The sequence below is a fragment of the Muntiacus reevesi genome, chromosome 9 (assembly GCF_963930625.1).
Source record: "Muntiacus reevesi chromosome 9, mMunRee1.1, whole genome shotgun sequence".
In the NCBI taxonomy this organism is placed as follows: Eukaryota; Metazoa; Chordata; class Mammalia; order Artiodactyla; family Cervidae; genus Muntiacus; species Muntiacus reevesi.
In genome coordinates, this window is record NC_089257.1 from 15,072,250 (window position 1) to 15,091,416 (window position 19,167).

Sequence of the window (19,167 nt, forward strand, 5' to 3'; positions counted from 1 at the left end):
TAATCTTAGGTACTCCATTTTGCTGGGATTGACATCTGCACACTGCTATATTTAAAGTAGATAACCAGCAGGGATCTACTGTATAGCACAGGGAACTCTGTTCAATATTCTGTAATAACCTAAATCGAAAAAGAATTGGAAAAATAATAGAAAAAAATCTTAGGTACTCAATTTTGAAGATAAATAATCCTGTCCTACCATAGGCACCAACCTCAGTGCCTGGGATAATCATGATAGCAGAAGTTTATTGAGTACTCTGTGTGTGCCAGGCACGGTTCTAAATGCTTTATATACATGGATTTTTAAAATTCAAACAAACACCTTCTAAAGTAGATACAGTTGCTGTGACCATTTGCCAGATGAGGTAACAGGTATAAAAATGTTAAGCAATTTACCCAAAGCTAAACGTGGCTAGTAAGGTCAAAGCTGGGACTAAAAAGCAGCGTTGTGACTCCAGAGTATGAGGGTAGGGTGTATTACTGGCTTGTACTCAATACTTGACTGTTAATTTTATTAGCATTCTGAATTTTATTTGGAGATTTTTGAATCATGAGTCATCTAACCCAGTTTCATTTTAGAATTTTCTTCTAAAAATGACTACAATATATGACTTTGGTTTTGCAGGTCACTGTCAACTAATTCATTTATTGATGATAAAAACTGGAAGGCAAGTAAAGTAGTGAGCCTGCAAAGCATACCCCAAATTACTAATTTATCTCTGCTAGTGCCAGATTGTGTGTTGAAGGTACTGAAAGCAGAGTTAATTTTAGCTTCTTTAAGTCTGGGGCCCTACACTACCCATCTTTAAGAGATGCCTTCATAGGGGAGCATGGGGAGCGAAGCCTGGCACATTTTTTTTTTGTCTGATCCATTAGCTTGTAATCTGTGTGAGGGTAACAGGATAATAAATATATTCAAAAGAAATGATGATGGTAGAATTATTAGTAGGCAGAATAATTTCAGCAGAGGGTAGCAAAAGTGTTATTTTAATCTTAGACAATGTGATTAACTATCACAAAAGTTTGGTTTAGACAGAAAAGGAAGAATTGGCTCTCCTGCCGTGTTTGTTCTCTTGAAATGATGACAGATTTTCCCTGACCATATATGCTTTTCCCTTGTATATATGTGGCCCAGTGTTTGTTCTTTGTGTAAAACTTGTCTTCTGAACAAGGACAAGGATTGGGCCTTTTTTGTACCCCCTCTGCTTTGAGAGTTAGATGTTCTATATGTGCGTTTTTTTTTGATGGATAGCTCTCCCATTTTATAAGGAGCTTGTTTTTGTAAAAATGAAATCAAAGCACTGACAAGTTTAATTTTGTGGAACAGTGGGATTTTTTTAGAAGTGATTTGAAGGAGGTGACAGAGATCATATAAATGGGTGTTTAAATGTGAGAAGCACTTTTAGGAGCACAGTTTGAGAGTGATGAAAGCATGATAATTGTTAGGAGCGCAGTTCGAGAGTGACGAAAGCATGAAAATTGAAGTCACTTTTTAAAAAAGTGACAGTATTAAAGAGAGATTTAGAATTTGCCCTAGGGCTGCACATCCTTTGGGATGAATCAAGCCATGCTGAACACATGCCCTGATTGGCTGAAGCAAAAGTATAATTTTTGTATCTCAGGGAGCATCTGCACGGAATGAAGTGGTTTCTGGTTTTGTAGAATTATGACCTTAACAGAGAGAGGTTGAGTAGAGTTTCCTGCTTTCCAACAGAATAGGACACACCTCCTGAGACAGGACCATATGGAAGCATCCTGCTTGAGTGCCCGTGTGTTGAGGTTGAGGTTGGGGCAGATGGTGCAGGCAGGGTTCCTGGCTGCTTGGTCAGGGATTTTGGAGATGACAGAAGTTAGATGCTAGGTACTGTGGAAGGACTGTTGTATGTGATGTATATTGGGCATGTTGGCCTAAGAGTTGAAGTGAGCTCAGTGAGAGAGTATTGATGTATTTGGTAGCGTAGGGGTAAGATAAGGGAAGAGATAGGAAGATGCTGACTTCAGTGATACCTCAAATTTGATCTTAACCTCCTGAGATTAGAAAGAGGGAGACAAGATACCGTGTGAGAAGCAGGATTCCAGATCCCTGGCCTCGATTGTTCTCTGGAGACTTCAGGTAAGGTACGGCAGGAATGTTCAGTTCAGTCGCTCAGTCGTGTCCGACTCTCTGTAATCCCATGGACTGTAGCACGCCAGGCTTCCCTGTCCACCAACTTCTGGAGCTTGCTCAAACTCGTGTCCATCGAGTTGGTGATGCCATCCAACCATCTCATCCTCTGTTGTCTCCTTCTCCTCCTGCAGGACTGTAGGATTTTTCTTTTTAAGCTTGAAGCTGTTTTGATTCCTTTTTGAGATACTCGGCCAAAAGCTGTATTTATAGAACTTGTTTTGACATGTTATCTCACCCTGTCCCTAGCTGGTGATTCCTTACTGGAATCCAGCTAATGTTGCACTCTGCCTGGCAGGAAGGATTGATTGAAGAAATGTACACATATATATATACAGCTGAGTGTTTGAAAATAGCTCCAGACTTTGTAAATAGGCCGGCTATAAGGTTTGCAGTCAGTTAAGCTGCTGGAATAATTTCACATGGTGTAATTCCTCAGCTAACACATGGTGGGTATACTGCTGGTTCACCTGGACATTGGCTGTTTCCACACATGTTTCTGGAGAGCAGGAAAAAAAAAATAGAAAAACAAAGTGCTTGGTTTGTAACAGATTTAGGATTTTTCTTTAGTTTGGTCTTCATAACTTCCAGGAGTTTTCTTTAAAAAAAAATTTTTTTTTCTATAAAATAGATAAAACATATCCATATGTAAGCTATTCAGTCAGTATTCCACTTCTGCAACCTTTTTAGCAATTTTTCTTTATTCTTCCAGAGATACTCTATTCTATAATTTTATAAATATTCTATTTATGTATTTATTTTTTTTGGTCAAACTGCGCTGCTTGTGGGATCTTAGTTCCAGGGACTGAACCCGGACGGACCCTGGCAGTGAAAGTGCTGCTGGACTCGGGAGTTCCCAGTCCTTTCCTGTGTATACACCCTCCTGATCAGTGCTTAGTGGTGTGTTGGAACTGCCTTTTTCTGTTTAATAGCTACAGCGGTATTGTGTCCCTATACTATAGTTTATTTAGCCAGGATCCAACTGATAGGCATATGTTTTTCCCGTTTTTGCTGTTATAAACAATGTCCTTGTGAATGCCCTTCTGTGTATGTCAAGTATAAGTTTATTTGGAGGGTGTATTTCTAGAACTGGAGTTGCTGGATTCAAATTGCATATATAGTTGTCAATATTGACACACATACTTAAGATCATTTTTTATATTTTGCAAGTGATGTCTATTGAAGGCTAGAAAGATTTTTTTTTTAATTTTATTAAAGTATATTTGATTACAGTGTTGTGCTGATTTCTGCTGTACAGCAAAGTGATATATTTATATTCTTTTTCATCTTTTTTTCAATTATGGTTTATTACAGGATATTGATTATGGTTCCCTGTGCTATATACAGTAGGACCTTGTTGTTTATCAGAGTAGAAAGATCTTAATGCAGTGGCAGTCAAACCGCTAGCCCAAACAATTACTAGAATGAAGAACATATGACTTGAAAGGGAAGATTTTTTAAAGAGACTGTCCTGAGATAAGCTGGACTATCAAAACCAGCAACCATTATTGCTGGAAAAGAGCCATGTTGCCTAGAGTAGGCAGGAGTAGCCCCTCCTTTTTAAAAATTTTTAGGGAACATGGTGATAGTAACTGAATCTGTAAGCCAGATATAGTTCTTTTACTCTCAAAATGTTAATTTCACCCATTTATGATCTCTGCCTTAGAAAAACATTTATGGTCCATATTTCATTCAGTTCTTTTTTCTTTCACCTACTCAGGTGGATGTCATGAGACCAGTCACAAGAATCAGCCAATAAATTCCAAGTAGTTGTTAAACCTAAAGTTTAATAATCACCTCAGAAAATGAAAGCAAACTAATAGTTTGAGTGTGCCCCCTCCCCCCGCAAAAAAGCACATTTTACAAACGGGTGTGTTTTACCAAATAAAGCCCTGTGACTCCAGAAAGTATGTCTCACTGGCTGGCTGTGGAACCTGGGTCACTCAATCTGGTATCTGCACTTTAGTTCCCTCATCTGGAAAATGGGAATAAAAATGCTGAAGAATCTCTTTTGAGCACTCAGAAGAATAATCATAAAGTCATTTCCAGAAGGTTGTGTATTACAGAAATGACTCTTCAGAGACATCAAGATTATAAGGTAATTTAAAAAGTAACTCTGACAGTGTTTTAGGGGAAAAAAAATTAGTCACATTCTGCCTACATGGTACTAACATATGGCACAGCCCTCATGAGCTGCACCAGTGGGCTGAAATCAAAATGCAGTTGGAGGGAGGAGCAGTGTGACTCACTGGATGAGACAGATTTGGCCGTGTGGCAGGGCAGTGAGACTGAGGCGGGCCTGGTGCTCTCCGAGCACGCCAGACTTCAGCAGAGGATACGTGAGCCTTCCGGGGAGGAGAATGGCTGCGCCCTGGGACTAGGTGCTCCGGCAGGGGCGCAGTCCCTGAGGCCCTCTCTCCTCGGTGCCCCCACTTCTCACACGCGGCGGGGACCCTGTGCTGCCTCTGACTGCTGGGTCTTTGGAGGTGGAAGCCACTTGGGGCTTCCTTGGTGGCTCAGATGGTGAAGAAGCCAGCAGGGAAGTATTTAACATTGTATCACTGGAGCACTGGGTTCAAACTAAAAAGACACATAGAAGAGTTAGCAGCTCTGCCTAGAGAAGGCTACATGGAAGCTTGGCCACCACATGTGAATTGCTGCCACTCCGTCAAGCAGTTTTGTTGGCCAGGACTGACGGTGCTGCCAAGGAGACAGGAGGAGCTGAAGGCAGAATGAGATTCTTATTCACTGCCCCCACCCTCCCCAGACAGAGAGCTGGATGGGGAGGAGAGAGTGAGTACTCATGGGGATTTGAGAATTACTGAGAGATAGAGGTATTTGGGGAGGAAGTATGAAGAATTTTTTTTTTTTTTTTAATGTATTTTGCATTTCCTGTCTGCCTCATCAGAGCACCTCCAAAATGGAATGGAGGTGAACTCTTGTTTCCATGTGTATGTAATCATGTGGAAAGATCATGTGACTCAACAGGAGATGAGCTGGCAGATCAGGGCAAGATAGAACAAAGCCCAGCTCACCACCATTCAAACTTTTTTTTTTTTTGGCCCTGTTCTATTTTGTGGACCACTTTTTTGTAACAAGTTTCAGAAGACTTAATCATTACGTTGACTTTGTCAGATAGGTGTTATATTTATTGATTTCTACATACAGATGATGTTGGCAGTCAGGCTTTATACCACTTCTAACTCTTAATTCTTAAATATGGGCTGCTCACAAGAAAATGTTTATCACTTTTTTTTTTAAGTGTTGCTATATTGCATAACAGTGTTAACACTCCTGAACTGTATACTCAGAAATGGTTAGATGGTAAATTCTTGGCTTTGTGTGACCCTGCTGTACCTCACAGCATCAGGGATCTTTGTTTCCTGACCAGGGATTGAACCCACACCCCTATGCATTGGAAAGTCCCTGTGCATGTAGTTTTTTTAATTGTTTCTTTTTTTTTTTTTCCAAGCTGGAGAAAAGTTGTTTCTAAAGAAAAGATGAGCATACTGGCCAGTGGTGAAGGAGATGAGGTTGAGATCTGTTTATAAACTTCTCTCCTAGGGTCAAGGAGAGGACACACATAGATGACTCAGTCAGTAAAGAATCAGAAGCCCCAAACTGAGTCTGAATCATGGAAATAGTAGCTACAGAGCAAGTGTCATAAGGCAGGGAAATGGTTTTTATACACCCCACAGAGAAAGTGTCAAGTTTTATCCCTGCTGACCAAGACAAGTCAGAACTAGGCCTGAGATAGTGCAGGACCCAAGCTGTTTAACATGAAACAGTTTACTTTGTGGAAGGAGATGCTCTGGGAATGAGGAGAGTGACAGGGGGATTTATTTGGTGTTTCAGTGCATCTGTTTAAGTTACCTAATCACCTCTATTTTACAGATGAGCAAAACAGTTAATGGTCAAATAGTTTCTCAGTCTTGGGTCCAACTATTTGTTGCTGAATTCTTTTACACATTTTTTTTCATTGAATGCTCAGATCATTGAGATAGATTCTGCTCACTATTAGCTGTGATGTCAAGGATCCTGGATTAGGATCTGGTGGCAACTGCCATTCCCCTGCTACAGGTTCCTGAGGAAAACAGATAGAGCGGCCAATCCAGGCAAGCCCCGCTGGATTTAGCACTAATCCCTGGTGGAGTTTTGCATCAGGAAGAGCTTGGTTAGGTAGGACCGCTTCCAGAGTTGATCCTTTTATCTGGTTATTTGGCTTTCTAGGGTATGGGAGTGGAAGAACATGCAGTTTTCCAAAGCAGTAAGCCCAACCTTCTTACTGAACCAGCCACATAACGGGAGGAGAAAGAAAGCCATGAGTGCATTGCACGCAGTCTAAAAAGTAACAGATGTTTTTTTAAAGGAGCACAGTTTTCGTGAGTCATTCCTATTTGTTTCCTCTTCCAGTTAGAGATTTGTACAGTGACTTGATTATATTCTGGGCATCCATTTGGTTTCTTTTGAGGGGGGCGTATAGTTAAGCCCTCTTTTACAGGTGAGGAAACTGACCCTTAAGAGATGTTAATGAACTTGATCAGAGTCACATGTCTCCTGAGTAACAGGAAGTTTTCACTAGCCCCAGTCAAATCTTTCAGGACCACTGAGATTTTGGACATTTACCTACTTAGAAGATTTGCCTTAGAAAAATGGTCAGATTTGGCTTTATGGAGTGCAGCATTTAAGCAGTCTTTTCTGTGGTCTGTGTACAGGATCTTCCTTATAGACAGCTTTTAATCTGATGTTCTGCAGGACCCAGACTTCCACTTGCTAGAGTGAAGGAGAGGTTCTGGAAAAGATGGGACTTGGAGAAGAAAGTTTATGATGTGCTTCAGTGTATCTGTCAGGCTTTCAATCAAGGATATTTTTGCCTATCTTTATATTCCGTCCAGCTCCTTCATTGCCTGGATTCCTGTGGTCTTGAGCGTTACTTCATTTCTTTGTGCCTCGTCTTGTCTGTAAGTGGAGATAGAATAGGCAGGAGGATTAAGTATTTAAAGAACCAAAAGCACCACATGGTGTACAGTAAATACCCACAACATGTTAACTTTTGTAATTGCAGCCTCTTGTAAATGACTGGATATTTCCCCCTGCTTTTTGGTGTACAGGTTTTAAATATAGATCCCATCCGTTTGAGGATGCACACACTGAATACCATTGATGGCATCTTAAATGCCTTAATTTGTGATAACCTGTTAGATTCAAAGAGAAAAATCTGTTCAAGAAACTTCATCTCAAAGCTGGACATAAAATTGGTGAATTATCTGTTGTTTTGAATTATCCAGGCCTGCTTTCAAATTTCCCAGGAGACCTAGGGGTGCTGTGAGGGCCAGAATAGACAAACAGGTAGGATCTGCCTTGCCTCTGTTTGTCTTCCACCTTAACAGCTTCACCTTTATGTTTATGGGAAAAGCACTTCATTTAAAAGCATTTCAAAAACCTCTCATCTGGATCATTGTTCCGTTCTTCTTTAGCTCCCTGCTTTATTATTAACACATTAATAATGTCCAGGTATTGTAAGAACACTTGCTAACAGTGGTTAGTCAGTGAGTCATGCTGACGAGGCTGGAGTCATAGCTTTAGGCCTCATGTAGGTCTGAGCATCGGTGTGCCTCTTACCAGATACTCTTACTGTATCTGGAGTTTGCTTCCGTGCACACAATGTGAGAGCTGTTGGTGGTGATTGAGTCAGTTGACTCTATCTTCCTTTGAAGGACTGTGTTTTGTTATTCAACATACAGGCCAGCAGAAAACTCTGAGAAATAAGGTTCATTACCTTGCCTACACCATGGGAGGTGTGTAGGAGATCTGAGACCTTTCCTATCAGATCTTCTTGTGAGAGGAGATACTGTTCATTCACTCTTGCATCCTTGAAACATGTCAAGATCATATAAAAGTTCCAAGATATATTCCAAAAGCAAATATAAATTCTTTCCAGGTTGTGTGTTGTGGGGTAAGTACTTTGCCTTTCAGAGAGCTCGGCGCCACCGACTCGCAAGGCGCGGCTGTAGTTCTGGAGCCGCTGTACTCTCACCGTCTGACCGTCACAAGCAGGCGGTCCTGCTCGCGTCCTCGGGGCCGCCTTGCCCCGTCCGTGTCTGTCGCCCCTCACCCCAACCCCACCCACCTGTTCGGTGCCCCTTTCTCCCTAACTCCCCGTTTTTACCCATCTTTGAAACCACTTCTGTGCCTCCACACATGGTGGTTAAGAGCATGAAGATGATGTTAATAGAAACAGACTTTGTGGAGCCCCAGGGAAGTATAGAACAAGGGTAGTTCAGGCTTCCTCACAGCTTGCAACGCATTTTGTTTGGTTCCCTACGGAAATGAAAGATGTAGAAAATTCAAACCTAGGGACTTTTCTGGTGGTCCAGTGGCCAGGACTCCATGCTCTCAGTACAGGAGCCCGAGTTCAATCCCTGGTCGGGAAAAACTAAATTCCACATGCAGCAACTAAGAGTTTGCATGCCCGGCACAGCCAGATAAGTACATAAATACTCAAAGGAAGAAAGAAAAAGTGTCAGTTAAAAAAAATCCCTCAAACCTAAAGCTTTTAATTTCCATGTAGCTTTCCTCTCTCCCCAGAGCGTTTCTGGTTTTTTTTTTTTCTTTTTTACAGACAAGGCAACCAAATGTGAGAAAAGTAAAACTGGAATGACGAAGCTTTTTAAAGCAAACACCTTCTTGTGTATTAATCTTCCCACTGTCCTCCTTCAAGTGACTAGGGCCTGGTGGAGGAAGACAGTGTGTCCTTTTTTTGGTCTGCCTAAGTTTTCTTTAAAAAGTCTTTGGGTGACTTAGTAGGATGATTAATCTACTTATGTGTGTGTGTTTTAAATGAATAATTCCGTTTTCTTTTTCTCTGCTATGCAACTAGGGTGTTCTTAGTCCCCGCAGGGCTGCCATTTTCTCTGGGGCCTTGATGTGTGTCCCTCTTACTTTAATATAATTGCTCCTTCTTAACAACCCCAGCCTGCGTTTTGCTCTTGTATCCTGGAGGTTCCCCAGCCAGCATGCAGTGTGAGTCTGGACTCACAGGGTCACACACTGTAGTGCTTCTCAGCTTTTCCGTGCAATATACTGGGAAACATGACTCCTTGGTCTTTTATTTGCCCTTTATATCTTCCAGAATAAAACTAACAAGTAGACATTTAACTTGTTCTCTGCTGTCTTAACAAGCACTCCAGAGCACGCTCAAGACACACTGTCCCTATACAGGTTTGTGCAGCCTGGATGGGCACATTTCTCAAGAGAGAGAGATTGTGGGCTCTGAAATTAGAATTTTTCATGTATTCAGTAGATCATTTTAGCCTCTGAATTCCTAGACTAGTCCCCACCTTGGAATGGCCATATAGGATTGAATGAGGTGTTATGAACTTAGAAATAGTAAGTTCCTTTCCTCTTAATAACTGCTGATGATGTAGGCAGGTCCAAGAAAGTGCTTTTAGTTTCTGTGTGTGTGTGTGTGTGTGTGTGTCATAGTGTAAACTTTGCATTAAAATGGTTGGAAGCGTCATTACTCATTAGCAAAATTGGAGACTGGTTAAGTCTGTATGAAGCGTCAGTTAAGTATTCATGCACCCATTTTATGCCAGTCAAGAAATGTCTCTGTGTTCAAAGAGGGTAGGTAGAGTGCAGTGTCTCCTGGTGAGTTCTGATTCCGGCTTTGTCTTTCAGAATTCTTAACACTTTGCAGTGTAGACTTGGTGACTTTCTGCGTTTCTCTGTCGGTAGCCAGGGCCAGACACAGGTACAGCTGGCAGGAGCTGTAGATGGACTTTTGTAGGAATTTGGGCAACTTTTATGGAATCAGCCTTCACTTGAAAGATTGTTCAGTATGTTTAGAAATGGAATAGATGAGTGTTTTGGTTCCTCTGTTTGCTTTTACCTTCAGTTAACTTCCCCATCTTCTGAATTTCTGTTTGTTTGTTTCAGTGCTTCACCGCCGTCCTGGGACCATCAGTATTCGTTTACAAGGCGGAAACTGCGGGTTGCTTTTGAAGAGTTTTATACCTGGCACCAGCCTATTCAGGACGATTGCTTTGGGGAAATAGCATGGCTTCTTCACATTAATAATACGATCTTTAACTGCTCAGGGCTTACCTTTCTGGCTCAGCTGGTAAAGAATTCGCCTGCTATGCGAAAGACCTGGGTTCAGTCCCTGGGTTGGGAAGATCCCCTGGAGAAGGGAAAGGCTACCCACTCCAGTATTCTGGCCTGGAGGATTCCATGGACTGTATATTCCCTGGGGTCACGAAGAGTCTGACAGGACTCAGCGACTTTCACTTTTAACTGCTGAAAGGATTATACAGCCTTTAGCTTTATGGTAGTTTCCCACCCAAGAGCAGATGCTAAAAATGATTGTTTTGGTGACCTCGATGTGCTGTAGTTCAGTCTCATAAATTCTAGTCATTGATTTGCTGTTTGTTGTGACATTTTTGGGTAAGCATCTTTTTAATAAACCTTTGAGTACTTTAGTTTTCCCTTTTTTAACTTTCTGGGGTTCTTTAACTTTGAGGCATTAATGTAATTGTGTATTGTGTACTTTAAAATGGGGAGAGGGAGAGTTTGTTTATCTTCAGTCTCGGTGACAAAGGGGCTTTTGTTTGACAAGAAGCTATGTGTCTGGAGTTATGAGAAGTATAGGCATGGTCCACTCACTCTTCTTTCCTTGGTTTTTTAGAGTGAAGACAGTAGTCCAGAGAGGGAGGTGGAAAGCCACAGGTACGGGCTGACTGCCGGGTGCTGTGCTCTGTGGTTATCTGTTTAACCTTCTTGCATGAGGCCTGTTTTGCAGATGTGAAAAGATTGCCTTCAGAAAGGTGATGGCTTTTTTTCTACATTTTGGGATTAAATTTCCTATTCCTGGGAGGCTAAATTTTTTTTTCCCTCCTTCCCAACTTTCTCCTTAGCTGTTTACCAAGGTAAGGTTATCTCCCATCTGAACTAGCTGCTGCCTAGTGCAAATAGTTGGAGCTGGGCAGGGGAGTGGAGAAGGAGTGGGGAGAAGGGGAGGGCATGTGTGTATATCTGCACACAGCAGCTGCCTGGCTGGCTTCCTTTCCCCTTTCTACTTCATAGTTGGAAAAGGATTAGTTGCTCAGTGGTGTCCGAGTCTTTGCAACCCCATCAGCTGTAACCTGCCAGGCTCCTCTGTCCATGGAATTCTCCAGGAGGAATACTGGAGTGGATTGCCATTCCCATCTCCAGGGGATCTTCTCGACCCACAGATGGAACCTGGATCTCCTGTGTTGCAGGCAGATTCCTCACCATCTGAGCCACCTCATAGTTGGAAGACCCTAAAAGTGAAAAAGTGAAGTCGCTCAGTCGTGTCTGACTCTTTGCGATCCCATGGACTGTAACCTACCAGGCTCCTCTGTCCATGAGATTTTCCAGGGAAGAGTACTGGAGTGGGTTGCCATTTCTTTCTCCAGGGGATCTTCCTGACTGAGAGATTGAACCTGGGTCTTCTGCGTTGCGGACAGACGCTTTACTGTCTGAGCCACGGCTTTACCGTCTAAGCCATGGTGGCTTATTGGGAGACCCTAAGTAAACTAGAACAAAGATGAGGATAGAACTTAGTGAATTTCACAAAGATGATAGGACCCTCTTGGAACCAGAATTTGTTCAACATACTGGTTTTTCAATCAGCACTGGAACCTAAATAAAGCTTCAACTTACAGTATATTGTTATCAAAACAGTTACACTTAAATTCCAGAACTAGTTGGGGACCTGAAAATATGACCTGATTTGAAGGGTGGTCAGTTTGACAGGATGATTTATTTGGTCAGGTTTGTCCCAGAAACTCCATGGAAGTTTCTGAGCTTACACTTTTGCTGAGAGAACTAAGCATAGAAGAATGTCTTTCTGCTTGGACTTTGATACTGATTGGGGAGGAGATAGGTGATTAAAGGTAGGGAGAGGAAATGGAAAACTTTTAGATTTCAAAAAAGGTAACTTTTCCTCCCTTCAGTCTTGTCCTGTCTTTTTAGTGTACCGTAATACACATAATAATTTTACAGGCAAACAGTCTTAGACATAACAGTTACGAAACTTAGTGCTTTGGTCTTACTGTGATTTTAGATTTGGAATAGAACTTTTTTTTTAAAGCGATACTTCTATTCCTTCTTTAACCCCCCCATCCCTCTCTTCAGAATTTTTTCCTTGTCTAGACTCTCATGGAAACTCAACAAAGGTTTTCTGTTTTAAGATATGCTTAACTCTCACATGCTTGCAGAAAGTCTCCCACAAAGGGATGTGTCCCAGAGATGATTAGCAATTTAGGTCTGTGTATTTTTGCATATGCAGAGTACTAGCTTGGGAGTATTAGGAGATCCACTAATGATATTAGAGGTGCTAAACTTTAGAAATGAAATTCAAGTCCAGAAAGATTTTAGGCTAAATTTTAAGTTGTTCTAGTTGGTTATTTCCAAGTAGTATCAGTTTGTTGCTTCTGAGGGGATATCCAGTCCACTTCCCTGTGTTAGGTTATGACTTTTCCCTGGATTTTTGCACTTTTCCTTAAATAGACTAATGATGGAGTTTTTTAATGACATAGGCTCTCTTTTATAATTTAGTAGTAGGTTCTCATTTTCTCTATGCTCATATAACCAGACTTCACATTTTTGCCTTTTAAAACACATTTAGATTATTGAGATGGAAGTATAAAATCCCTTCACCTGTCATTGAACTCCCTGGTTACATCAGTCAAGATCGACAGCCTGACATTTGTACGTTCCACGTGGGCTTTTTTGCTTAACTATACTTTGCTCTTTCTTTTGACAAATCAAATGCTGTGACTCTAGCATTTCTGTTTTCTAATCCAGTTTTTAAGCTGTTTATTCCCTTCTGATACTCTAAATGCAGGGTGTGCCACTCTTTCGAGGTGTCCCGTATCCTCTGGTAGTATCTAGAGGGTTTTATAGGAACACAGGGCAGGGCACCTAAGGGACTCAGGAAGGTTCTCTAGGAGAGATGATGTGTGTGTGCGTGTGTGCGCTGTGTCTGACTCCACGACCCCATGGACTGTAGCCCGCCAGGCTCCTCTGTCCATGGGATTCTCCAGGCAGCAATAGTGGGGTGGGTTGCCATTGCCTTCTCCAGGGGATCTTCCCAACCCAGGGATCAAAAACACATCTTCTACCTGTGTCTCCTGCGTTGGCAGGTGGATTCTTTACCACTGAGCCACCTGGGAAAGCCCCAGTATCTTATCCTCTGATCATTTTTAATGATTTGGGTTCTTACTATGGGAACAGACTGATTGTTTCTACCCTCACATAATCAAGCTTTGAATTACTGCCCTTAGAAAAAAAGAGAATATTCAAGGCAAAGAAAACTGAGACAGCCAACTAGGGGGCGAAGAGGAAACCATGAGTAAATTCACAGACATGTGGCTAAAGGGAGACTGAGGGAAGGTTAGGGCCTGCTGTTGCAGTGGACCTTGGATTTTAGTCCTAGACTGTGTTTCTGATTAAGAACTTTTAGACAGCTGCTTACGGATAGTGTGCTATGAATAACTTTTAATTCTCCTTTTTAATTTCCCTCTAACAGCTGCATTTTTGTATTTCCATAATTGTTTTTATCGTCACTTTGTAACCCTTTTCTAAAATGGAGTGACTTGTGATTAATTTCTGTTCTTTCTTTTCCCACAAGCATGTTGAATTTAATTATACCAAGATAATTCTTGTGACCTGCTTAAAGAGAATCCCCCCTCCCCCCATGTAATAACATTTCCACCTTGTAGGTTTTTAAAACACTGCAGGCTTATCCATCATAAAATGAATTTTAAAACATAACAACCTTTGACTTAGTAAAAATTACTGTAAGGAGTACACATCCTTTCATACTCCGAGCAGTACTCGTTATAGCTGTGATTCTGATTAAAATAGAGATGGAGTTAGGAGTCATGCATTTTTGGTGAATAATAAAAGCATAGCAACCAGTGGACTTTCTGAAAACTTGATTCATTTTTAAAGAAACCCTTGAACTAGAAAATCTAACTTGGTTGTTAACCGACCTCACACAGTTAACTCCTTGGTCAGGTGCTTCCCTACAGGAAGAGGCGTGTGGCCGGCTCCAGCGCTCACGAACACCGACCAGACTGGCCAGTCGCTCAGCCAGCCCCTGCTGGGGTCGCCGTCCCCTTTCTCTCTGGCAGTCGGGGCTCGGTGCACTCTGTCTTGGGTGCCCCTTGCAGTCTCCTCACTGGCAGCCCGTCTCTGCTTCCTCTTATAATAGGGTGGCAGAGAGCTCCTGTCCCTGCTGTCTCTACAGGGGATCGCATGGGCCAGGGTCTCTGATGAAACAGAAAGAGCAGTTACCTGCTATTTTAGTTGTAAATTTTGGGTGGTTATGTCTGGATATTGGACAGAAGACACAGTTTCTACCTTTCTCTGTTAGATGCAGACAGGTGTCAGCCATTGCTAGACAGACTAGAACATTCAGACCTGTACCGCGACATAACTGCCTTTCCTTATTTTCTGTTTTAATGTCATTCTGTATCTTTAGCTCATTTGTTTACCTCTTTACATAACTTCTTTTTTTTTCAAAGTTCCCTGTATTGTGATCTGAGCTTGAGTGAAGTGAAACCTTTGAGGTAAGGCAACCCTAATGGTAAAAATGGAAAGAAGTCCTGTGAAATTTGGGAGCCTTCAGAGATAGTTTTAGAGTCCCTGCCTAAATACTGAAATGCCACCATTTGTTGTTTGGAGGGATGTGAAGCTAAATTGAGAATGAGAGTACCACATCTGCCTTGACTGCTAAGTATATCTATCTCTGCTGCTCACCCATAATAGAATTTTTATGTGTGCATTCATTAATTTTGGTTTTAGGGACAGTTTAAAAGAGGGCAGACTGTGAAGAGACTTAGTCTACATTCCTCTCCTTTTAAGTGGTTTTTTTTTTTTTTTCTTCATTATTATCACTGTGGTGGCTTTTGTTTGTTTTTCTTTTGTTTTTTGTTTCTCTGCTACTGCTAAGTCACTTCATACTGAATAAACAGTGTTTCTTAGTACTGTGTCAAGAGGCAGAATATACTATTTTTATTTTTTGTCTTTTATATTTTCTGGCAAATTAAGATGCAGAGTTAACTAAAGTTGTTTTGCCTTGTGCTCCCTAAATGAATGCCACTGCAACAGCAATTTTTAAAGCCCTTCACTGCGATAAAGACCATCAAGAAAGCAAAGTTGGTCCAGTGCAGGTGGTAATATAAGAGCAATATGTTTCTGGTGGCCGGTTCTTCAGCCACCTTGCCTCTGGCCTGCTTCTAATGGATGGTCTGAACCATTCCTCCTTAAATGACTCTTCTGAGGTTAGTTTGAAACCCAAACAGTGCGTTCATTGCTGTCTTTGGCACGTGGAAAATAAGTTCAGACCAAGGCTAACAACTCAGTTCTTTCTAAAAACATTTTCCGACTACATGACGTGAACCTCCCCCCGCCCCTTTCTTTTGCTCCAGGTAGTTTCCCGCTTTGGGGGGTTCCTCTGAAACTGATGGGCAGGGAGGAGTTTGGAAGATGTGAAGCAAGTTTGTGTTTCTTCTGCTCTGTCAGCCGCTGCTCTCTTCATGGGTCTGACACTCTATTTATCTGACAGTGCACTTAGTACTGCTTCGCCAGGGAAAATCGCACAGAACCAGCCCGGCATCAGCACTTCCATTGTGTGCGGGGCTGAGCTGCCCTCCACAGCGCACGTCCCGGGCTAATCCCGCGCCCCCTGCCCCTTCCCCAGCCCCGCCTGCTTCTGTGGCACTCACCGCCGGCCTCCCTGAGCTCCTGTTTCCACTTTGTGTCTTTTGTGGGGCCCAGGAAGCCAAAGCTGTGTGTATTTGTGGATCAGACAAGTGCAGCAAGTTAATATCATTGGCTTCTGAAGGGGAGAGTGAGGTGATGGCTGCGTTTAAGTTGGATTTCCTTCCAGAAATGATGGTGGATCATTGCTCTTTGAATTCCAGTCCCGTGTAAGTATTCTTGTTGTCTAATTTTTATCATAAGTAGAGCACTTTGGCTGTTTTCTTTGTTACTTGATAAAACGAGTCCCTTTCCTTAAAAGAGGGAAGAAGAAAAATTGGGTGAGAAAGCCAAAGTCCACACTGTAGTTATTTTCTATTGCAGTCTGGTTCTCTCTCATTACTGCTGACTTCCTGTAGCTGTGACTAAGTTTTGTACATAAGGATGCATTTGATACATGACCAGCTCAACATCAGCTCAGGTGTGCTGGGCTCTGATTCCTTTAGCGTAGTGTTCCTATCTGATAGATTCCTAAGGTATTTTTTTAAACCTTAGATTTATTGCTTTGGGTTGGGTATACAACTTCAGATAATCTTTTGGGAAGTTATTTATTTATTTGTATGTTTTATTTCTAATGATCAAATTTTTAGACTCATATCATAGACTTAACGTAGCTAGGGTGTATTTAGCAGTGTATATAGAACACTGTATTGATGTGTAAACTAACCCTGACTCTTGACCCTCCCTGTCCCCCCAACGAATTGAAAATGCAATACAGTATGTGATTTTGGGGGACATCAGATGTGCCCCACCCCAAGGGGGGCAAACTGAATTAATCTTGATTGGCAAATTGCCTAAATAAATTTTGATGGTAAAAAGTGAAAAGCCTAATCAGTTTGCGTTACTGTTCACCGTTTTATGCAACTAAAATGCCAATCTGGCTCTGAGTTGTACCTGTAGGGAGCCTGAATTCTGGGGTATGTATTAAAGAACACACTTCTAATCCTTGATTTCAGTTACTTTAACCAGGCTTCAGAGTACCTTGGACCCTAAGTGAAAGAGACTTAAGTCATTCAAAGCCAAGAATAGGAAATGGTAGAATATAGAATATTCCCTAGATCACAGTGGGTAGTGCAAGTCTTTGACATTAGGCCTCCGTGTGCAGATCAGTTTGCCTTGGGATTCGGTGTAACAAGCGTGGTGATAGCAGATTCTCAATGGTTCTTTGTGGAATAGTTTTGGGGGCCTCAGACAGAGTTGGCTTGCTCATTTGAAATGGATCCTGTACCTTCTCTGTAGTCTCCAAAATAATGGTAATTTAGAAGTGTCTTTTTATGAGAGTTCTCTTTACTGCTAAAATAAAACCTTAGCAGTAGATTATAGGTGAAATCACAGTGAATGCCATCATAAAAAATTATAATAAAAATATTCCCACATATTGGATAGATGATCCCTAGAATTAGGCCTGAATTGTCTTTCATTATAACACTTTCTGTCTATACATTACCATTGCCTAGTGGTTCGATACAATATTTTTCCTCAGCCTGTTTTCTCATCTTTTACTAGGTCGGCCTAATTCAGTAGCCCATGAAATTTGGATCATGGACCACTGTGTGAAAGGCACCTGGACTTAAAAATGCAGGCTGTGCACACACGCCCAGTAATTCTCGCTAGAATAGCTGTTTCAATGGTGTCCCATGTGGGTTACATACACTGAAGTATGAAAACTAATGGAATAAGTGCAGTGCCCATTCTGAGGAGAAGTAATCAGGGAGCACTCTATTATATTACTATTTTTTTCCAAGAGCATTTGCTTTTGTTTTAATCATCCGTCTTCACACATAGTTTGTGGGGTTAACTGGGCATAGGCTCTTGCCCCTATTTTACAGATGAGAAACCCAGCCGAGAGCGGCTGTGGCTGACTTGCCTGAGGACGGTTAGTACCAACCTTGGGCCTGGAATGCAGGTTTGACGGCGGCCTCTTTATTTTCTGCCTGCTGCACTTGGCTTCCTCAGGTGTCATGAAGCGGTTACCATCAGCTCTTCTCACGACTGCAAGTCCTCTGGCCCGCTCCCAGGAGCACCACACACCCAAGCCACAGAGTGGGAAGAAAGTTCTAGAGAATGGTGGGTGCTTGTCACCTCTTGGCTTCTCTCTCTTTTTGTATTTATTCATTTGACTGCACCAGGTCTTAGTTGTGGCATGAAGGATCTTCAGGCTTTGTTGCAGCATGTGGGCTCTAGTTCCTGGGTCAGGGATCGACCCCAGGCCCCCTGTATAGGAACCTCGGAGTCTTAGCCGCTAGACCAGCAGGGAAGTCCAACCTCTTGGATTCTCAACCCTTCTTTTCACTCATATTGCTCTAGCAGAAGACTTGATGTCACTAGTTTTCTCTCTGAAGTACTACTGCCTGGGAATACGACCTAGCAATGTATCTGTTCCAGAATTTCAAATTATAACAAACAAAAATTGCTGGAGGAGCTGTGGAAGGGCTGAGGGACCTGCTCCCTAGCTCCCTTTCTTGTTTATGGTGACAGGTGTTGCAGATACTTACTCTGTGTAGTCCAGCAACAGGGGAAGCTGACGAGCACTTGGCTTGGGCCCCGGGACAGAGGCGTTCTCTAGGCTGGGGTCACATCTCGGCCCTGACCTCTCAGCTTCTCAGTTGTTTAAGGGGCACCGATGTGTCTCTCTGATCGTCACGCCTGTGCCCCAGATGCCCCTTGTTCTGTGCGCCTAGTCTCGTTCCCCTGGGGAGCAGCTGGTAAGCACCTTAGGCCAGCGTTGCTGGGTCCTCTCCAGCCCGACGTTTTGTGCCCATTGTGAGCCGGAGGACCAGGTCGGAGTTGGTGGCGTCTGGAGGTTGGGATGTAGCCAGGTGTTTATGCCTGCTGGGGAGGTAGAGGGATTAGTAAGCATGTGAAAGTTTTCTGTTTGTATGGTGAACAAATGGAGGTCAACAGGCAATAAGGGGAGAGGGAAAAAATAGTAACTAAAGATTTTGGAAATGATTTTTGAACAGTTGTGAAGGTAGTATTTGCCAGCTTGTTTGGCTACAAGGAACAGATTCCACTCAAGCTAGTATATGTGAAAGGCTTTTCCTGTAAGGACATAGTGGGCTGGACTATCATATAATCAGGAACTCTACCGCTCAAGGACTCGAAAACTCTAGCTTTTTGACCCAGGGCACACCTTCAGCTGTCTGCATGTGTTTCTGCTGTTCACCTGCTGGATAGCTTTGGTTGCAGCATGACTTGGCTTTGCCATTGCCC

At 42.4% G+C, this 19,167-nt stretch overlaps 1 protein-coding gene across 17 annotated transcripts in view; it reads left to right on the top strand.

Annotated features, from left to right (window-relative positions):
- The window catches only part of CELF1 (CUGBP Elav-like family member 1), a 66,875-nt gene that overhangs the window by 21,926 nt on the left and 25,782 nt on the right, over window positions 1-19,167 (top strand). For 4 of the 17 annotated variants that reach the window (XM_065945242.1, XM_065945246.1, XM_065945244.1 and 1 more), the window contains exons 1-2: window positions 14,746-14,762; window positions 15,973-16,124. The exons of 2 other annotated variants lie outside the window; for them this stretch is intronic. In XM_065945242.1, coding sequence (XP_065801314.1) covers window positions 16,054-16,124 — 71 coding nt within the window. In that variant the 5' untranslated portion in view covers window positions 14,746-14,762; window positions 15,973-16,053. Of the gene's footprint in view, window positions 1-10,849; window positions 10,891-14,744; window positions 14,763-15,972; window positions 16,125-19,167 lie in introns of those variants that run through there. 11 more of the 17 variants (XM_065945239.1, XM_065945247.1, XM_065945245.1 and 8 more) reach the window with 6 other exon arrangements.